The following is an 18,707-nucleotide window of genomic DNA, read 5'->3' as shown; positions in this document are numbered from 1 at the left end:
GTAACACACACCTCTTTGGTTTTCAGAATGTGAGTAGGAAATAATTTATATGTAAGATCAAATTGTGTTTTTTTTAAGCCTCTGTGTAAGGCTATGAAACGTCTGCAGCTTTTTAGAGGTCAGTGTCCAGTGAGCTCTCCAAATAAATGCTGATGGCACCTCTACATCGCTCGGACTGGAAGGCATGTGGGCGCCCAGCCAGCCCGCCTACAGCCCTTGCAGGCACCCTGCCCGGGTGGTACCAGTCTCCTGCAAACGGCACTGCGGGCCTGGGGTCTGCCGGGTGCCCAGTCCTCCACGTCAGCCCCTCCAGATGCACACAGCATCCTCCCAAATTGCTCGTTTGAGCGAGCATCCAGCAGCAAGGAAGATGAGGAGGGAGAAATCCTCTGGCATGCATTCAGAGCGGTGCTGGAGTGGCTCTGTTGTTGCTGTGAATTGTCCACCAAGGGGTCGTTGTTTGTGCAAGGAATGAAGATTCCTAATTCCAGCTGCTAAATTACGTGACTAGAACTAAAAGACACAGATGCTGCTCAGACTGATCTTTGCAGGACCATAATGTGCTTCTACATGGATTAAAAAATGTCTTGTTTCTCTTCAAACCCCACTGAACTGTTTCAACTACCATCCTATCACAGTCCTCACGTAGTCTCCTGGTTTTCCAGGCTGTGACTATGTTTTATCCCCACTCTGAATTTTCCTTCAAACAGCCAGCCACACATAGTTAACGTAGTTATCTTTAACTGCTGGTCTTTGTGTTTTCCTCACTTTCGTGGCACTGCCCATCTGCGTGAACTTCCTGAGAACGACTATAAACTTGTTCACGTGAAACAACGTATGGGTGGTAGTTGGGAAATCCATGTTCTCCTTGATGCAAAATCTGCAGCCTTCCCTCTCTTGGCCTATGGTGAAAGATTGAACAAACCAGCTGTTTCGTATTTTCAATTTTGAACCATGGATTCTCAAGCTCCTGGTAAATCCATGGCACAAATGAAACTGTAAGTGACACATGCAGGCCTTTATTTTTACTTGGGAAAGCAAGTAGCTGTTTATTACTAGGGTTGCACAAAGAAAGTCTCAAGTTTCTCTTGCAAAATCAAAATCTGCTGTACATTTTTTTTTTAAACTAAAACATACAAATAGTTAAAAACGAACTAGAGCATGACTAAAATTAGCTAGTTTTGCTACATGTTCACACCCATCCTAAACTCCAGTGAAACAAGTGAGATAATTGCAGGTGAAAAAGTGAAAAGTTGAAGCATTGGGCCCCGAGTAGAGCAGATAGAGTGAAGAAGCATGGAAAATGTCACAGACTGCAATACATTACTGTAAGCAAATGACTCATCATCAGAGCTGCAAATATAGGTTGTGAGTGAAGCCAGCAGCTCTGCTAGGCCTTGCAAAGCTTTGAAAATATGAAAGTGCATTTTAAATGGGATTTTTTTTCCTATGGGTCTATACAATTGATGTTAGTAAAAAAAAAAAATAAAAAAAAAAAATCTTTGCAATCTGTGATGCTTGTAAATGTATCCACCCACCCCAGTGCATGAAACTATGCATATGTCTCTACCTCTCTGCAGAATTGAGATATGTGCCTTTTTGCCCTTCTCAGTATCACATTGCATCTTAAAATATTTAAAAAATTAATTTGATTTCTTAGACTATGTGGGTGTGGTATAACATCTAAAAAGATCTCCATGTAGTTTGTGCTTGTTCCTTCTTGTTCGTTCATTTTCTCTAAATGCCAGAAAGAAAGTCAACTTCTAAAAAGATAGAGGTGTCTGACATCTGCTGGCTTTGATAATTCCATCCTGCAGTTGTGGAAATGGTTTTGTTGCTCGTAACTGCTAGAACAAATTAAAACTGCTCAGCTTGAGTAGCTAAATAAGCTTTGAGCCCACACTTCCCCACCTCCCCGTCCACATGCACAATTTCAAGCAGCCGCAGACCCGCTGCTAGCTGTGGAGTAGGGAGGGGAGGGAGGGAATTAGGCATAAGTTATTTACCTCAGGGGTCTGCTCTGAACTTTTAGCATCTTGCCCTTAATGTCAGTTCTCTGTTCGTGGGGTAAATGTCACAAATTTAAGGGGGCTGACCATCCACCCAAACTGGTCATCTAGTTGCTGCTGAAGTGTACTTAAAGGTAGGGGAGGGATTGTTATTTGTATGTAGTGCTTCCTTCTGATGAGGTTAATTCAGCTCCTGTCGCAGTCTGGTTGTTGTAGTCTTTATATGAGCCACAAGTGCCTAGGTTTTAGACTGTTGGAAGAAGATAATGCATTTAGCTTCAAAATACTGTTTATTAAAAACAACAGCAGGAATAACAAACACCAGCTTTTCATTTTCAAAGTTCCAAAAAATCAGTTGTGTATCATGGTCAGGGGTGATTAGAAGGTTCACTGAATTTAAGGGAAGTCTCCAGCTCAGTGAGCTGTGTGCATGTCTGAATTAAAAAAGCATGGTTTGCTTATCTCTTTTAAAAGGGAGATACTTATCTTTCAGTTTTAGCTTAAATCATGTTTGGAATATTTTATTTTTTGTAGTTTAGTAAGAACTGAAGTCAAAACTATTAACACGATTTAAAATGTATAGTTAGTAGCCTATTTTAAAATGTGTTTCTTTCAAAACTGCCATTAAATACCATGTGCATAATTTAGCCTTTTTCTCTCTCTGGCTGTCTTTGTGAGCACAAGATAATGGTGCTTCCCACAAAGTCAGATAGATGTAATAACAGTACCATTCCTAAAGATCATCCATCATCAGAATCAGTGTTATTTACTTTCTTAAATTTCTGGAGAAGTAACTCAGCCAGGAGGCAGATCCTGCTGCTCAGATCACAGAGAGATGTTTAGCTGGGGACAAAAGGAACGTATTTTTAAGAGGATTTTTTTCTTCTCACTTTTCTATGCAGAGTGTGCAAGTTATATATTCAAAGTTTTGTGGTATTCTTTCATATAGTAGAACAAGTCCTGTATGTATTGGCTAGGGATAAGGCATTCATTTTGTTTGAAATGCTAGTGTTGTTCTGGTTATAACTTTTGGAATCTTATATGTGGAGAAACAGAGGTCCATAGAAAGCTTTTCATTTTTATATTTATTATTATTTTTTTAATATTAGTCTGTACTCTGAATTAAATCAAAGCTGTTAATGTTGCAATTTATATGTTGCCAGACCACGTCAGGCTGCTCGTACAAAATAAAAAACACGGAAACCATTTTTATGGGGATCTTCATCTGAAGTACAGAGAAGAACCTGCTCATGAAAATGGATATGGTCATCAAAAAAGGCCAGCATAGGGAGACATCCTGTCTTTATGCTGAGAAGCTTACATGATTTTATCTGAAACAGTGTAGATGAAAACAATTCTTTTGATTTATACTTGTAGATTACAAGATATGCAGTATGTAACCCCGCTTTCAGCCCCAAAATACTTTAGCAAAATACAAAACAAAGACCTCTAACACTGTATCAGCCTCTTGCAGAGCAAAAAGGGACAAGAGAGTTTGTATAATTAACAGTAAAATGCAATTGAATAGGAAAATAATTTCTGTTAAGAATTGATGATAGCCTGTCTGAGCTTCATAGAGGATAAGTTACATGTTTATGCTTATCAGCAGACTGTGCCAGCACAAGTGTGTCATTTTGAGAGCTAATTTAGTATGGTTCTGGTTGGAATTAAAATGTGTTAATCAGGAATGTCTTAAACACTGCGGTGACTGTCATTGCCAATGAAGATGTCCACAAAAAATGCAGAGGAAACTAAATAAATGAAATATATGAATTATAAACTAACTTGGATAAATTCTTCACACATATTTTATGGTTCATTACCGTACTTTTTAAGAGGACAAAACCATATATTTTATAATGGAAGCACTCATACTACTAAGCATGGTAGTTGTAAAGTACCTCTAAATCATTCTATAAAATGCAGGAGTCTTAAGGAGATATATTAAAACGTTACTTACTAATATTTTTTCAATACTGATACCAGAATAAGAAAATTAAATAAAATCATAAAGTAGTCTTATTTTCATGTTATAAATAGTTTAATGATGTTAGTTGTTTCAACCAAGAACAGAATTTGAAAACCAAAAAAGTGAATATGAATCATAGTTTTAGAGACGTAATACAAAACCTGGCAATTGAATTATTTTTCTGATTTTTTTTTTTTTTTTTAATATATTAAGGGATTTGAGCTCTAAGAGAATTCACATCTGTTTTCTGATTGTGATGCTAGTAACTTGGACCCTTTTGTTATACCTGCTCATCAAGTAACAGCACAATTAAATTAAAATAGTTTATAATAGCATGGGCACAAATTATAGTTGTGATTCCATTTGTAGTTTCTAGTGATGAGTAGAATTTAGAGTTTGTGTTGATTATGGTGACTGAATTACGCAAACCAAGTAAAACCATTTCAGTCTTTTTCCATACCAAGTGCTTAAAACTGTGTTTTTCACCTTGTATTTTTTAATTTGTGGTGTGCTCTTTTTTATCTTTTTAAGAGGAGTTCTCCAGTTAGGAATAAATACTACCAGCCAATCATGGTGCTGAGACACACAATCTAAGGAGATTTTTCTAAATGTGATGGTGCAGGTAAAGAAATAGTGTTCTAACAAGAAGATTCCAGTTAGTTTTTTTGTTTGGTTGCTTGTTTGGTTTTGGTGTGTGTGGTTTTTGTTGTTGTTGTTTTGGTTTTATTTTGGAAGCGTGCGTGTAGAGGTGGCTTTGGGAAGCCCAGCAGAGCTCTGTCTGCAGGTCCTGGTGCAAGTACATGTTCCTCTGCTTTCCTACGTCTTATCAACTGCAGTAGGAGCACGGTGCTGGCATCCTCTTCCAGATCTGGATGGAGCTGTGGCTAGAGACATGTCCTCTCCCTCTCCACTGTCCACCAGCAATTTGATGGTGGAAGAGGAAGGGCCTTGAGCCCAACTCCTCTGTCAGGCCCAGCCTGGTGTCCACGTGGACACCACACACTGGTCAGGCTTGGCTGGTGCCATGCTGAGGCACCCCAGAGAAGTAAACACAGCTGTGTTTGTGTAAACACACACAAGAGCCCTCTTGTACGAGCGCTCACCTGTGGAGACATGGTGCTGACACCAGGAGGGAAGGCCTCAGCCAGGTGCCTCCAGCACATCCCATTGCTGAGGGTGGCGTGTGTCACACTCAGCAAGCAGCCCCACCACAAACCAGTTAGCCCCAGAGCGCGTATTTGGGCCAGCTGACATGGATTAAATGACTGCTCCTCTTTATCCAGTTGGCTCAAATGCATTTATTTAAAACAGATTGGTGATGTGCTTTAAAAATGTACCTTTCATCCTGCTTTGACCAGAGATCTGCATATTCTTTCAAGTTGGAACAAACCTTTTAATGCACCGAGCTGGGAAGATGTTAATGTGACTCTAGAGGAGTGTTGTTATTTTAAGCCACCCTCACTGAAAAAGATTTTTATTTTTTTCATGCCATGTATACGAGGTTCTCCCGTTCAAGCATTATTCATTCCATTTTATCCCCCTCAGAGAAACAGCCCTTGCTTTGTTCGCTGTCTTTTTGTCTCTTGGTATTTTTACTGTTAGCAGATGTGTGCAACCCCAGCATCACTCATGCCCAGTAACTGCAGTAATTCCTCTTGAACTACGTTTACTTGTTTTCCTGATGTGTGTTTGTTTAGTATGTGAAATTGTACTATGCAATGTAACAAAGCATAGGATATCATATAATATGCATATATTGGAACAGATACAGATATTTATGGTAAATTCAATCTCATTAATCTAGAAATAGGAATTGAAATGTGAGCAATACTGCGGATTACTTATTTGAATGTGGATTATTGAAAAATTTGCAATTTATGTGGAATAATATGTGGTTGATAAATATAACAGTTTGAGTAAAAAGGATAACAAATGTCAATGCAAAAAAAAAAAAAAAAAAAAAAAAAACAGCTTAGCCATATTTGGAAGCAAATTATATTCCTAATTTTTGGAAGGGAAGTAAATTTAAACAAGCAGATTTCTTGAAACCTGCAGTACCATCTTTTAAGATCATTTATTCCCTAGTCGTAAGTACATGAAAACTAAAATGCATCATATTGTAGAGTCACATAAACAACAAAAGGAAGATGCAGGAAGAATTATACAATTGGCATGGAAACATGCTGGCTTCTATGCATTTATGTCATCAACTTCCCTGTGGATATTTTTTTCTGAAATCTTTCTTCCTGAATATCAGAATCAGAATGTGGGCTGTGAGACTGGTGTCTGATGCTTCAACATCATTTGACTTCCCTGCTAGAAACTTATTATCTGCTTGTCCTCATGTTTTCCCAGAGATTAAGAAAAACAGTATTTTAAATTTTTTTTATGTTGTATACTCACACGCAAACACATATACACATGCACACACAACTTGCAAAATGTGTGCCACCATCATTAAAATTCTCAAACTTCTTGTTTTAAATGTTTTAAATAATTTGACATGAAAAAGAGCAAAGAGTTTTCTAAATTTAACATTTCAAATCTTGATTTTATTTTGTTTAGTATCCCTCCTTCAACATTTCATCTACATTAAGTTGATAAATACATATGTTCTGTTGTGACTGCACAGGAGGTTTTTTTCTATACCACACTTCTTTTTCACTCAGTTTAGAAAGTTTCTGCTTATATGCCTTTGGTCTCAGCTGCTTGACAACAGTCTTCAGTATGCAATTTTTCACAGAATCACAGAATCATCTAGGTTGGAAGAGACCTCCAAGATCACAGAGTCCAACCTCTGACCTAACACTAACCAGTCCTCCACTAAACCACATCACTAAGCTCTACATCTAAACGTCTTTTAAAGACCTCCAGGGATGGTGACTCAATCACTTCCCTGGGCAGCCTGTTCCAATGCCTCACAACCCTTTCAGTAAAGAAGTTCTTCCTAACATCCAACCTAAAACTCCCCTGGCGCAACTTTAGCCCATTTCCCCTCATCCTGTCACCAGGCACGTGGGAGAACAGGCCAACCCCCACCTTGCTACAGCCTCCCTTGAGGTACCTAAAAAGAGCGATAAGGTCACCCCTGAGCCTCCTCTTCTCCAGGCTGAACAAGCCCAGCTCCCTCAGCCGCTCCTCGTAGGACTTGTTCTCCAGGCCCCTCACCAGCTTCGTCGCCCTTCTCTGCACCTGCTCAAGCACCTCGATGTCCTTCTTGTAGCGAGGGGCCCAAAACTGAACACAGTACTCGAGGTGCGGCCTCACCAGAGCCGAGTACAGGGGGACGATCACCTCCCTAGCCCTGCTGGTCACACTGTTCCTGATACAAGCCAGGATGCCGATGGCCTTCTTGGCCACCTGAGCACACTGCTGGCTCATATTCAGCCGACTATCCACCATCACTCCCAGGTCCTTCTCTGCCTGGCAGCTTTCCAACCATTCCTCTCCCAGCCTGTAGCTCTGCTTGGGGTTATTGCGCCCCAGGTGCAGGACCCGGCACTTGGCCTTGTTGAACTTCATGCAGTTGACCTCAGCCCATCGGTGCAGCCTATCCAGATCCTCCTGCAGAGCCTTCCTGCCCTCGAGCATGTCGACAGACGCACCTAACTTGGTGTCATCTGCAAACTTATTGAGGGTGCACTCAATCCCCTCATCCACATCATTGATAAAGATATTAAAGAGAGCTGGCCCCATACCAAATTATTGGGTTATATAACTGAAAGCAGTAAATACAATATACTGGTGTTCACAAATGTGTTCAGTAAGCTGATTTCCAAACATGTTTGCCATACTCTTTGGGTATTTCCGTAACTTGTGTGACCCATTTCCAAATGTGGTGGCACCTCCACCTAGGGCTGTCTTCTCAGTTGTAGCTTAGGTAAGACACTCTTGCCTTATTTTTTGCTATTTTTGTTTTCTACACATTATTTCATTTTGCTTTGGTTTATTTTGAGCTTTTTGTTCCTTTTCTTAATACATCACTGAAGTTATGTGCCTGTTCCTGAACCCCATTTGAGAAGTTAATTGTAGCTAAGGGTAGTGTGTGAAGGTGTTGTTTATATCTTCTCATACTCAGTCTAATGTCCCTGTTGTGAATTCAAGCAACTTGAAGGTTGCATTAGTTACTGTAAACCCTTGAGAGCCATTCCTGAGTCTGGAAATTATTGTTGGAAGGAGCCACTCCAGTAAAATTCTTTTTCCTTGGCAGATCAGGTTCTTGAGAGCTTATATATTCAAATACACTTGCTCAAGCTTTCTTATATACTAAGCAAGATCTGGCTATGAAATGATATAAATGTTACTGCACCCTTCTGCACAGAGAGGGTTCTAGGAGATAAGTCTTTTGGCCCTCTGTCTTCTTCCTACCTGACAGCATGGTATAGCATTATTAAATCATGTTATCTGTCTTTTGGTATATTCTTTGGATTTAATTGTTTCTATGTTTGCTTTTCTTATTTTTTAATAGTCATGTGTCTATAATGCTTTCTTTTTACCAGAGAGATGGAGGAAATCCTCTTGTAATCTGTGCATTGTTGATAGCTGTCTTACTCCTTGTGAGCTGGGATAAGCAAGGAAGATTCATTTTTTGATTCATTGATGTGATTCCTAACCAATCTCTTTTGCTGAACTCTTGTGACAAATCAGGAGTCTGTCTGGCAGTGAATTTAGTACAGAGGACCACAAAAGGTTTTAGACTATCAAGATGCTGAATTGTGAGTTGACACAAGTCTGGGTTAGCAGGCAGAAATGCCTGCCTGTCTTCAGCACACAGAGAATTTATTTTTTGTGTTCAAAAATCAAGCACCCCGTGGACCAATTTAAAATTGATGGTCACTATTTTTAAATTAGTGCACGTACTTTGAACCTATTATTTATATATATGGATATATATGCTGCAATATCGCTAAGAGAAGAGGATGAAAGAGTTTCAGAAGTCAAGGAAGGAATGCTACTAACTGTCAGAAATGAAGTCTAGCATTGTTCCTCTATAAACTGCAGTCATTTCAAGCAACACTCAACAATGAAGTAAAACCAGTTGAGACTAATTCCTAATTACAAAGGATGTAGTGAAACACCACACATGACCCCCCCCAAAAAAAGCCGGCTGCTTGAATTCAAGTCTTTTAGAATGCCTTAATGCCTCATGTGTGTCATACTTGAAAAAAAATAAATTGTTTCTAATGTAATGAAAAGTCGTTCATATTTAACATATTTTCATTAAAATGTTTGACAGCATTTCTGTTGTGTCTTGGTAGAGCTTTTTATGGGCAAACATGATAATAATGACGGAAATGGAGAAGGTTAATAATACAAAACATAAAGTATTAATTTTTTTTCTTTTGGTAGTAGAATTTTTTGTGGTAACCTTGAGTATTAAATGCTGATACAAAACAGAGTGAAATTTTTTAGAATTGTCTTTGAACATGAGTATCTCACCACTTTCTACAATGCTGTATAACATGTTATCAACACATAATCACCAAAATATTACTTGTTGTGGGCTTGTTAGTTATTTATATATTTTACTGCCCATAGAGTACCATCTTCAAGTGCAGTATTTATATCCAAGGATAATCAAGAACTACAAGAGCTCTCTGAAATTAAGTCATTCATTTTTCTTCTACGTGGGTTTAGTTGCTTAAAGAATGGGAGAAGGTTTAAGCATTTCCACAAATATACTTAAAAGAAATGTATAAATATATTTACAGTAAGTAAAATTTCTTTTATGATAGTTACATTGAAGAGCCTTCTATAGTTAGTCATTATTATACAATGAAGTAACAAATCATTTAAGAACAGATGCACTGGTTCGCAAGTAAATGTTTGATTTCATGCCTGCATAACAGTGCATCAAGAAAAAAGGTGACTTACTATATTATTTCAGAGAAGAATCTTATATTTAATCTGTAAGGTTTGTATTAAATAGTTATTAAATTGACTTGAGACCTTACAAATCTATTCAATGCAAATCCACAAGTGCAAATCTACACAATTATCTTAAGTAGCTACTGACCTCAGGGATGCAGCAAACTAAAAAAAAATGGACTATGATTAATAGAATCATAGAATGGTTTGGGTCGGACCATCTAGTTCCAACACTCCTGCCATGGGCAGGGACACCTCCCACCAGATCAGGTTGCCCAAAGCCCCATCCAGCCTGGCCTGGAACACCTCCAGGGATGGGACACCCACAGCTTCCCTGGATAACCTGGTCCAGTGCCTCACCACCCTCTGAGTAAAGAATCTCTTCCTTATATCTAATCTAAATCTACCCTTTTTTAGTTTTAAAACATTATTCCTTGTTCATAGGATAACAGGGACTACAGTCACTGACAGAAGTCCTCTCAGGCCAGCCCAGGTCCCTCTGGATGGCATCCCTTCCCTGACACTACAGGGAAGGGATGCACATCCAGAGATGACACAGCTCAGTGTCATTGGCAAATGTGCCGAGGATGCACTTGGTCCCACTGCCCATGTCACTGACAAAGATGTTAAACAGTGCCAGTCCCAAATTGTCACACATTGGAGACACTGTGAGTCACAACGTGAAAATAAAACTGTGACTTAGTACGACTGCTGTTCCAGCACTTTTAATAAAATTTAGCTTCCTATATAGAGAATATTTTTTTAGATATTTGTACAAAATGAATATGAAAGTAACCTGTTGGGAAGTGAAGGGACAAGTAGGCTTCCATCCTACTTGACTGGAAATCTGAAAGGTGAAAGAGATGTTCTGCGAATAACGCGCTATTATGCACTAATATTGGTGGTGCTATTCTACATTGAAGTATGGTTGATTTGCAAGACATTACTGATTTCCCTTTTACAAGATGTACAGCTGTAAATAAACTGTAAATAAGGTATCATTCGATGAATATAATAAGCCAAATGCACTCGCTAGAGCTGCTGCACTCCATAGAATGCAATTGGTTGACCTTTAAGGAAATTGTTGAAATTCTAATTGCCTCACACTTCTACTGCTTTACAAAGATCCTTATGTTTACAGCCTTCACCACATGCACAAACGTTTTTTTTTCTGTTTCTTTCTCATCATAGAATCTCACCATCAAATAGAGGGCGTGAAGAAGCCTCCCTCTTCTATAGCACATTTCAAATGCCCTTTTTATTAATGTAATCTTTTCCCAGTTGTCATTTAACTTTTCTTCTCCAATTTGTAAACCATCTGTATTTTAAATTGCTTCCTACTATCCATTTCAAACATGTTTATATAGAAGATTATTACTACAACTTTCATCTTATTCTGACATGTGAAAGGTTCAGTTGATTTTTCTTCCGCAGATCATTGGAAAAATACTGTTGCTAATTATTAGTAATAATTATAATTGTGCTGCTAGTTATTGCTATTATTATTACATGCATTACTAATACTGATGATCACTAGCATTGTATTTTATAGCACAGTGCAGCTGACACAGCTCAAGTATGTCAGCCATTCATGAAACAGTGATGTGTTGGGCGCAGACTTTCAGTGACCCGCTTGTGGACCTTAACTACAACTGACTAGATGATTCCTGTCTATGTGCATTTGTTTCTTTTCCAAGAGGCTAAGAGTGGGATTGTGCAGTAGGTTATTTGTTGTAAGAGATTTCTCCTGGGATGTGCCATGTGACTCCTTTCTTTCATATCCCTCCTTTCTCTGATGACTGCTAGGCAGTGTTGTGAACAGAAACAAGCTCTTGTTTCGTTATAATCAGTGACACATCATTTTTGTTTTCCCAGTGCCTAACAATTCAGGCATAGAAGACAATAAGCTAACATATTAGTAAAAGTTTTGTGGGGACATCTTATGGAAAGATTATTTTTCTCCAGCTCTTGAAGGAACCAGTCTTTTTTATCCCTGTTTTCACAGTCAAAGCATACTTCTAGCTCATTTTCTTCTGAAGTTATAGGTATGTTTGCTTGCCAAAAAGATCCTCTTCATCATCTGTTTAGTCAGATGTTTGTGCTTTCTTCCTGCTAATCTCCCTGCTTTTTAGATTTCTAGATTACTGTCACACTTTGAGATGGAATAAGTAGAGATGTTAAATGTATTTGCTTGTAGTGCCATTTGTTTATCATTTATTTATGGTCGTAGTTTAAGGGACTGCCCTTGTTTCTGGGCTACAGGGTAGTGTAGTAGAAAGCCAGGAACCAGTAGAAGCTTATAGTACAGGGTTAGTGTATATGTGGCTTTGCTAGAGGAAAAGTTGTACTGAGTGTGGAATTGTGTACGGAGGGATGGGAGGAAAGGATACATTGTCCCGGTTCATATAGACCACTGAAGTTCTAGATATTAGTGACATAAACTTGAAATCTGTGCCCTCACAGGTTGAGTCTTGTATGACACTGTACTGTATTATTATGAAGAGGTGAAGAGAAATTATTTGTGAATTATTATGCTGGTGCTTACTCTTGAGTCTTTCAAGAACATTTTGCTTTTGTATTCTAGAGTTCTTATCTCTCTCCCTTTGGTAGTGAAAAGATTAGATGTGTGATAACATGAACTAAATGGTTTATTATTCTTCACAGTTAATGCATTAAATTGTTTATATTCTGCATTCACAGTAGCTGCAACAAAACTTTAAGTAATGTGTCTTGCTACATGCATTCAGTAAGAATCTCTAAATTTATTAAGCTGTGCTAAAGATGGAATAATCTACTGCATGCTCTGTGGAAGTATTTAAGATGGATGTTTGAGGTTTGAACATGGCACGGGCCATACACCCAATGACTCAATGTGGTATTTACAAGCTAAGTTGAGTTATTTAGCAATATTTCTTTTTTTCTTTTTTCTTTTTCTTTTTGGTAGCCTTTCATGTCCCCTCGGTACCCCGGAGGTCCAAGACCACCCTTAAGAATACCCAATCAGGTAAGAATTTATCACTGGTGCACACTTGTGGTCCTGGTCATCATGCAGTGCTAGGAGCAGGGAGCATTGTCCTATTGGCCACCAGTGTCCCTGGCACATATCGCTATGTCCCTCTCCACTCTATTTTGTCATTAGTAGACACACCGTGCCACTGCAAGCTCACTTTTCTGTGCTGAATGAGTGCATACACCTCAAAATTTATCATACCCTCAGCCTGTCTACAGGAGAGTGTTCTTGGCCTTGTAGAGAGCTGCATTAACCTCAGCCAGGTTTTGCTGCCTGCTAAGATGAAGGCAAAGCATCTCCATAGACGTTATGTTCTCTAAACTTTCCTTCCAACACTACACAGTTACCTCTGAGAATTGCTTTACGTAATTCTACATAAAATACATCACTCCCTCCTATTCTTTGTGGGATGCGTAAAGTATATTTACTCCACAGTAAACATGGGGATGATCAGTGAGAAGCAGTTATCAAGTGCGTTATGGCTCTTACAGGCACTCTGAGGACTTTATAAAAGCATCAAATTCCCACTTTTCTCTCATCTCCACCAAAGGGTATGCATGCTAGTGTAACAAGAATGAGTAATGAGCTGCTGTTCGTCGGCAGAGACCTTTATTGGCCCATCTGTGAAAAGATGGTTCTGCAAACAGATAGAGTTTGTATTTTAAGTTCTTCTTAGTGCAGACAGAAGAGGAGAAAATGGATGTCAGCAGTTGAAATGTTAGTGATAAGCAGACAGAAAAATGCCAGTGGAAGTCTGAGAGAAAAACTGGGTCGTTTGCAAGATTGGGAAAGGTTGATAGGAAGGCCGTAATATCTTTTTTGTGAAACGTAGACTTCCAGGACTGCCTTTGACGTATCGATGAGGAGGCTGTTCTATTCCACCCCAGTTTTTTCTGTCTGTTTTTTATATCTGTGTGTCACAATGAGCGCTTGGCTTGAGCACTGGCACAATATTGCCAGGAAGTTGAACTTCAGATTTCAGTGAGATGGACATTTCAAGTTGCAACACTTCTTCAGATGTTCCACTCAGTGATGTTTGAGAGGAGGTTAAGTTAGCTGTAGCATAGCTTCTTCGTCAGGAGATAAATGGGTGACTTAAAATTAACATTGTGGAAATGGCCATCAGGGGACAATATGAGTGCAATGTCATCCATCCAGAGTGCTTAGTTAAGTGTTTGTTACAGTGTACTGTAATTCAGTACAAAGCATCTTTCTGATTTTTGCACCTTTCAGTAAACCATTTTCATCTTAGCCAAAGGTACACCAGAGTTTGGGTGTCGCTTGTTCGTTTGTTTCTGTTTCTGTGTTTCTGAGCTGTGCAAATACTGGCAGGTAGAAGCTGGATGTGGCAAATGCTGTAAAACTGCTGCCAGCCTCCAGCTTTAGTTTCAGAAGCATTTTTGTCTGCACATTCTGACATTTTTGGTGTAGAGATGTAACATAATGTTTGTGGAGTGCAGCTCTTGCAATTCATTTGCATTCTGCTGCATTTGTGAGTTACTGCTCAGAGCAACGCTACCCTTATTTGAGTTATAGCATGGATGAACAGCGTGTGGAAATAATGAACTACTGTAATGCAGCTTTAACACTGATGTTTTGGTTACCAGGAAGCAAGTAAGCATCGGAGTTGACTCCCACCCTAACTATAACTCCATCCCTCAATGCATAGCCGTAGGGAGTGTATTTTGGGCAAGGAGGTCTGATGCAGGGCACACCCAGTTGTGTAGGGGTATCCGAGATGGACCTGGGCTCCACAGCAAGGAGCATTACTAAACATTGAGTGCCACATGAGTGCCCCAAGGCTGCCTCCAGGGCTCCGTCGTGCCCTGCAAGACCTAGTCCTGCAATAGTATTGACAATGTGTGAGTAGACACATCTCTGTGTATTTCATGTCTACTTCTTACACATCATCCTGACTCTAAGCCACTGAAGTAAATGTAAAACCCAGATTTAAAGGATGTTGTTTCAGACTGTGTTCATTCCATAACGTTACTATAGAACACCTTTTGACTTGGTGTTAACCCGATGTAATAATGCACATTCTAAATTTGAAGCCCCCAAGTGTTATGGAAGTAAACCACAGAGTGTTTGCAGATAAGCTCCCCTTTGTACATATCCAAAAGTACCACAGTGTTTCCAGGTCACCAGTAACTTATCCATTCACTCAGTAAGCAATTACCTGTGCTACATGAGTAGATAACTTTCATAATACAGGATTTACTCATTCCAGACACATTTTTACTGAGCACATATTACTGTTTTGAAATTTTAAATAGTGCTTTGTGGGTCAGCTGCAAAGATCATTCATAAAAGCATTGTTCTAGTTGACTAGACTGTAAGAGACTGTAGAAATTAGCTGTAAACCAAAATCAGTTGCTAAAAACCCGGAGGGCAGGTAAAAATTTAGGGACATAAAAATAATGCATTTGATTGGACCAGAGGTGAAATAACAACTCGATGTATCTTCGTACTTGAAGGCAAGCTTATAGGAGCAAGTGCTGTGACTGTTGTTTTCTCCCGTAGATGAATTAAAATCTTATTTTAGCACTGATACCCTTCAAAGGAGGGGGAGAGTGGATGATAAAACCTCTTGCATATCACAGTGCTGCTTTGCCTTACCCCTTTGAATGCTGTGTGGCTGGCAAACTGATATGTCTCACTCTCGGTGGACATCATGGTGCCCACATTCTGTCCTCTTAAGGGAAGATGTTAAAATAATGGTTAAAAGGGAAAACTGTAAGAGTACAAACTTAGGATAAATTGCCCTGTAGCCAAGAAATAGGCAATGATCTGAGGTTAAATCATAGGTAAGCTAAAGCAAAGCAATAATTGGAGAAAAAAGGCAAAATTAGTGGGGTCATATTTTGAAGATTTATACGTAATTTCAAGGAAGTCCAAGAGCTTGTTTATGCAATCCATAGTTCGGGTTGTTGGACATTTAGGACATTTAATTAGGACATTTAGGAATGTAAACTCTTATGCATGACTCTTGACTGCAAAGAAACATCCGGGAATTAAAAACAAAACACCTGTATTATCTGTTTAACATGATTTTCAGTGTATTATGTCCTTGTAATACAGTTTCTATGCCTGCAGGCACTTGGAGGTGTCCCAGGAAGTCAGCCATTATTGCCTAGCGGGATGGACCCAACACGGCAGCAAGGTGAATGAAATATTTGGAGCATACAAAAGTGCTGTCTTTCTAAACCCATATCTTTTTCCCTGTGTTTCAAAGTGTACTGCAGCTTTTTAAGCTTTTTGTAAAATAGGAAAGAATGACTCATCAAAGTTGATTTAGAAGATGCTTGTATTTTGCATGGTTTTTAAAATTACATAATTTTATTTGCAGGGCATCCTAACATGGGTGGGCCAATGCAGAGAATGACTCCTCCAAGAGGAATGGTTCCTTTAGGACCACAGGTACCTTCTGCAAATAGAAATCAATTTTTATTGAGAGATCTGTACTTATACTGTATTACTCTAGTTCTGCATAGCTTGAACCAGGACTTGTACCTCTAAACCCATTTAAAAATAAAATTTATCTCTGTTAAAAATGAATTTCTAATTGCAGCTTTACAAAGTCTAAAGTTCAAGAATTAGTAATTTTAATTCAGATTTGAAATTAGAAGGCGTCCCTTAGCTTGCTTATTTCAGGAAAGTTGTGTTTTTCCTACAGCTAATGTATCCTGTAATGAAAGGCTAGGGTTTGCAAAGAGGCCCAAGTATTGAGCAGGTGTTTCCTCTTACTCCCACCCTATTTGATCATGCTGTTAAGGAGGGAAGAGTTCATCTCACAGTATTACCATCTTAGGCAAACTGTAACAAAAAACAAACAACAACAAAAAAAGTAAAGTTTTTCTTCATCCACTATCGAGACAGATTTTTAGTGAGTACCAGAAAGATTTTAATACAAAATTATGCTAGCAGTTAATGCTGCTATTTTTGCCCTATATCAATCATATCAATCATAAACATTCCTCCAGCTTTAATTTCAAGGAGTGAAGCAATCTTGGATTGCAAGAACCTGCCTTCTCCATGGTGCTGACCTGGTTGTAATTGTATATTAGCACTCTCCTCAAAAATGCAAAATATTAGTGGATATTTGTCAGTAATGCATTTTAATAATAAACTGAGGTAGAAAATAAATTTATTCCGATATGTACCTGAAACATGAACCAAAATATTATTTTATATTTTGTCAGCTCTCTCAGTGAGCGAAAATTTAGGTAGTGCTGTTTTATAGCAATGTTGCCAGTATTTTGTTTATAGTGTGCTTGTTGTGCCCACACTTTGCATTTTTGCTTTCCATTTCAGATAATCTCTCTAGTGGATTCTTTGTTCCTTGGAATAGAAAGTGAATTTTAAATGATTAAATAGCATTGCCTTTCAAATCTGTTCATAACTGCCTTTACACTTTTGTGCCTTCTTGGTAGAAACCAGTTGTTCAGTTTAACACAACGTCTGCTGTGTGACCAACAAACTGTTATTAAACATTTGTTGTTTTTTCTGTAGCATTGAAGTTTATTTACAACTTACGTTTTGGAGGTAGAAAGAGAAGCTTTGCAGCACTGCCATATGAGATTGAGCTGATACTTTATGCAGCACCATTAGTCACACAGCAGGCAAATCTCATGCCAGTTCTTATAAGGATGATTTTTTTCATTTTTGCTCTCTCTTAAAATCCAGTATTTTTGTAAAGTTCATCTTTCTTTCTTTACAAAATATCCTCTTAAAATGGGGAAAATGTAACTTAGCTACACAAATTTGAGCTTATAACTCAAACTTTTCTATAAATGGATTATCGTCCATCTTCATGTGTTGTTTTTAGGATCTTCTCAGAATGCAGTTCTAAAAACAAATTTGATGGATCTTTCACACCTACTTTAAGGTCCTCTTGCTACAGTGCTGTAAAGTTGACCTAGGTGTGCCCAGAATATGAGGCTCAGCTACCTGGCTGCACAGGCAGTGGACTTGGGAAGCACTTAATGTAGTGATACAGAAATGCTTGTCTCAGCATTTTGTGTTTTATGATTCCACAGCTTTCCAAACTAAAAAAACATGAAGCTGAAAGCTGAGTACTGTTGTAAATGCTTGAATGTGTGAACAGCTACAAAGAATTAGGTTCAGGTTTTTTCAAGCCACAGGTACACCACCTGTTCAAGGTGCTCCCTGCACGTTGTAATGGGCTACTTACACCCAGTCCCTCATACTTGCTGGTGAGCTTCTCATGTGCTGCCTAATACATTCGAGTCAAAAATAATTGGGTTATCTTAAATATTTAAAAAACAAGTCTTGGCTAATCTGTCTCATTTTGACCACCTGATGTTAGGGAGCCCTTTTATGAACAACTAAACTACCAGAAAAACAGTGGTGGTGGTGACTTTAAGTAAAATCTGCAAGGAACAAATTAGGGCAGAGAGCATAGCTGCAGCTAAAAGAACATGTGTATCAGTAGCCTTAATGAAAGTGCTCTTATTTTAGGATGAAAGAGTACATTTGATTAGAATTAGCAGTAATTAGAGTTAGAAGTACATTTGATTAGGAGTCTTCCAGTCATGCAGGATTCCATAAAGATCTTTAACCCTGGTCTACGCAAATCATTCCAAAACTAAAATAAGGAGGGGAGATACCCAACAGGCCAAACAGGGAGAATGGCTCAGCACTCCAAATCAAGATGGGAAAATTAAATAAAATAGATCTGGAACTACTGTTGTTTTTTTTATATATAGTTGGCCTGTGTTCTCTTCCAGATCCAGTAGTGCCAACTGAAGATGTTACTGCACCCAGCTGCTTTGACTACCCACCAGTGACTGCCCTACAGTTCCGAGAGCAGTGGTTCAGGCAAAATTTT

General features: G+C 38.7%; 1 protein-coding gene across 2 annotated transcripts in view; it reads left to right on the top strand.

Moving 5' to 3' along the window:
• SSBP2 (single stranded DNA binding protein 2) overlaps positions 1 to 18,707 on the top strand; it is a 175,869-nt gene that overhangs the window by 126,305 nt on the left and 30,857 nt on the right. For both annotated transcript variants that reach the window (XM_084304809.1, XM_084304808.1), the window contains 3 exons: positions 12,791 to 12,850; positions 15,953 to 16,019; positions 16,206 to 16,276. In XM_084304809.1, coding sequence (XP_084160935.1) covers positions 12,791 to 12,850; positions 15,953 to 16,019; positions 16,206 to 16,276 — 198 coding nt within the window. The remainder of the gene's footprint in view (positions 1 to 12,790; positions 12,851 to 15,952; positions 16,020 to 16,205; positions 16,277 to 18,707) is intronic.

This window comes from Netta rufina (assembly GCF_964035555.1).
Source record: "Netta rufina genome assembly, chromosome: Z".
NCBI classification, from domain to species: Eukaryota; Metazoa; Chordata; class Aves; order Anseriformes; family Anatidae; genus Netta; species Netta rufina.
This window is presented reverse-complemented; position numbering and strand designations above follow the sequence as displayed.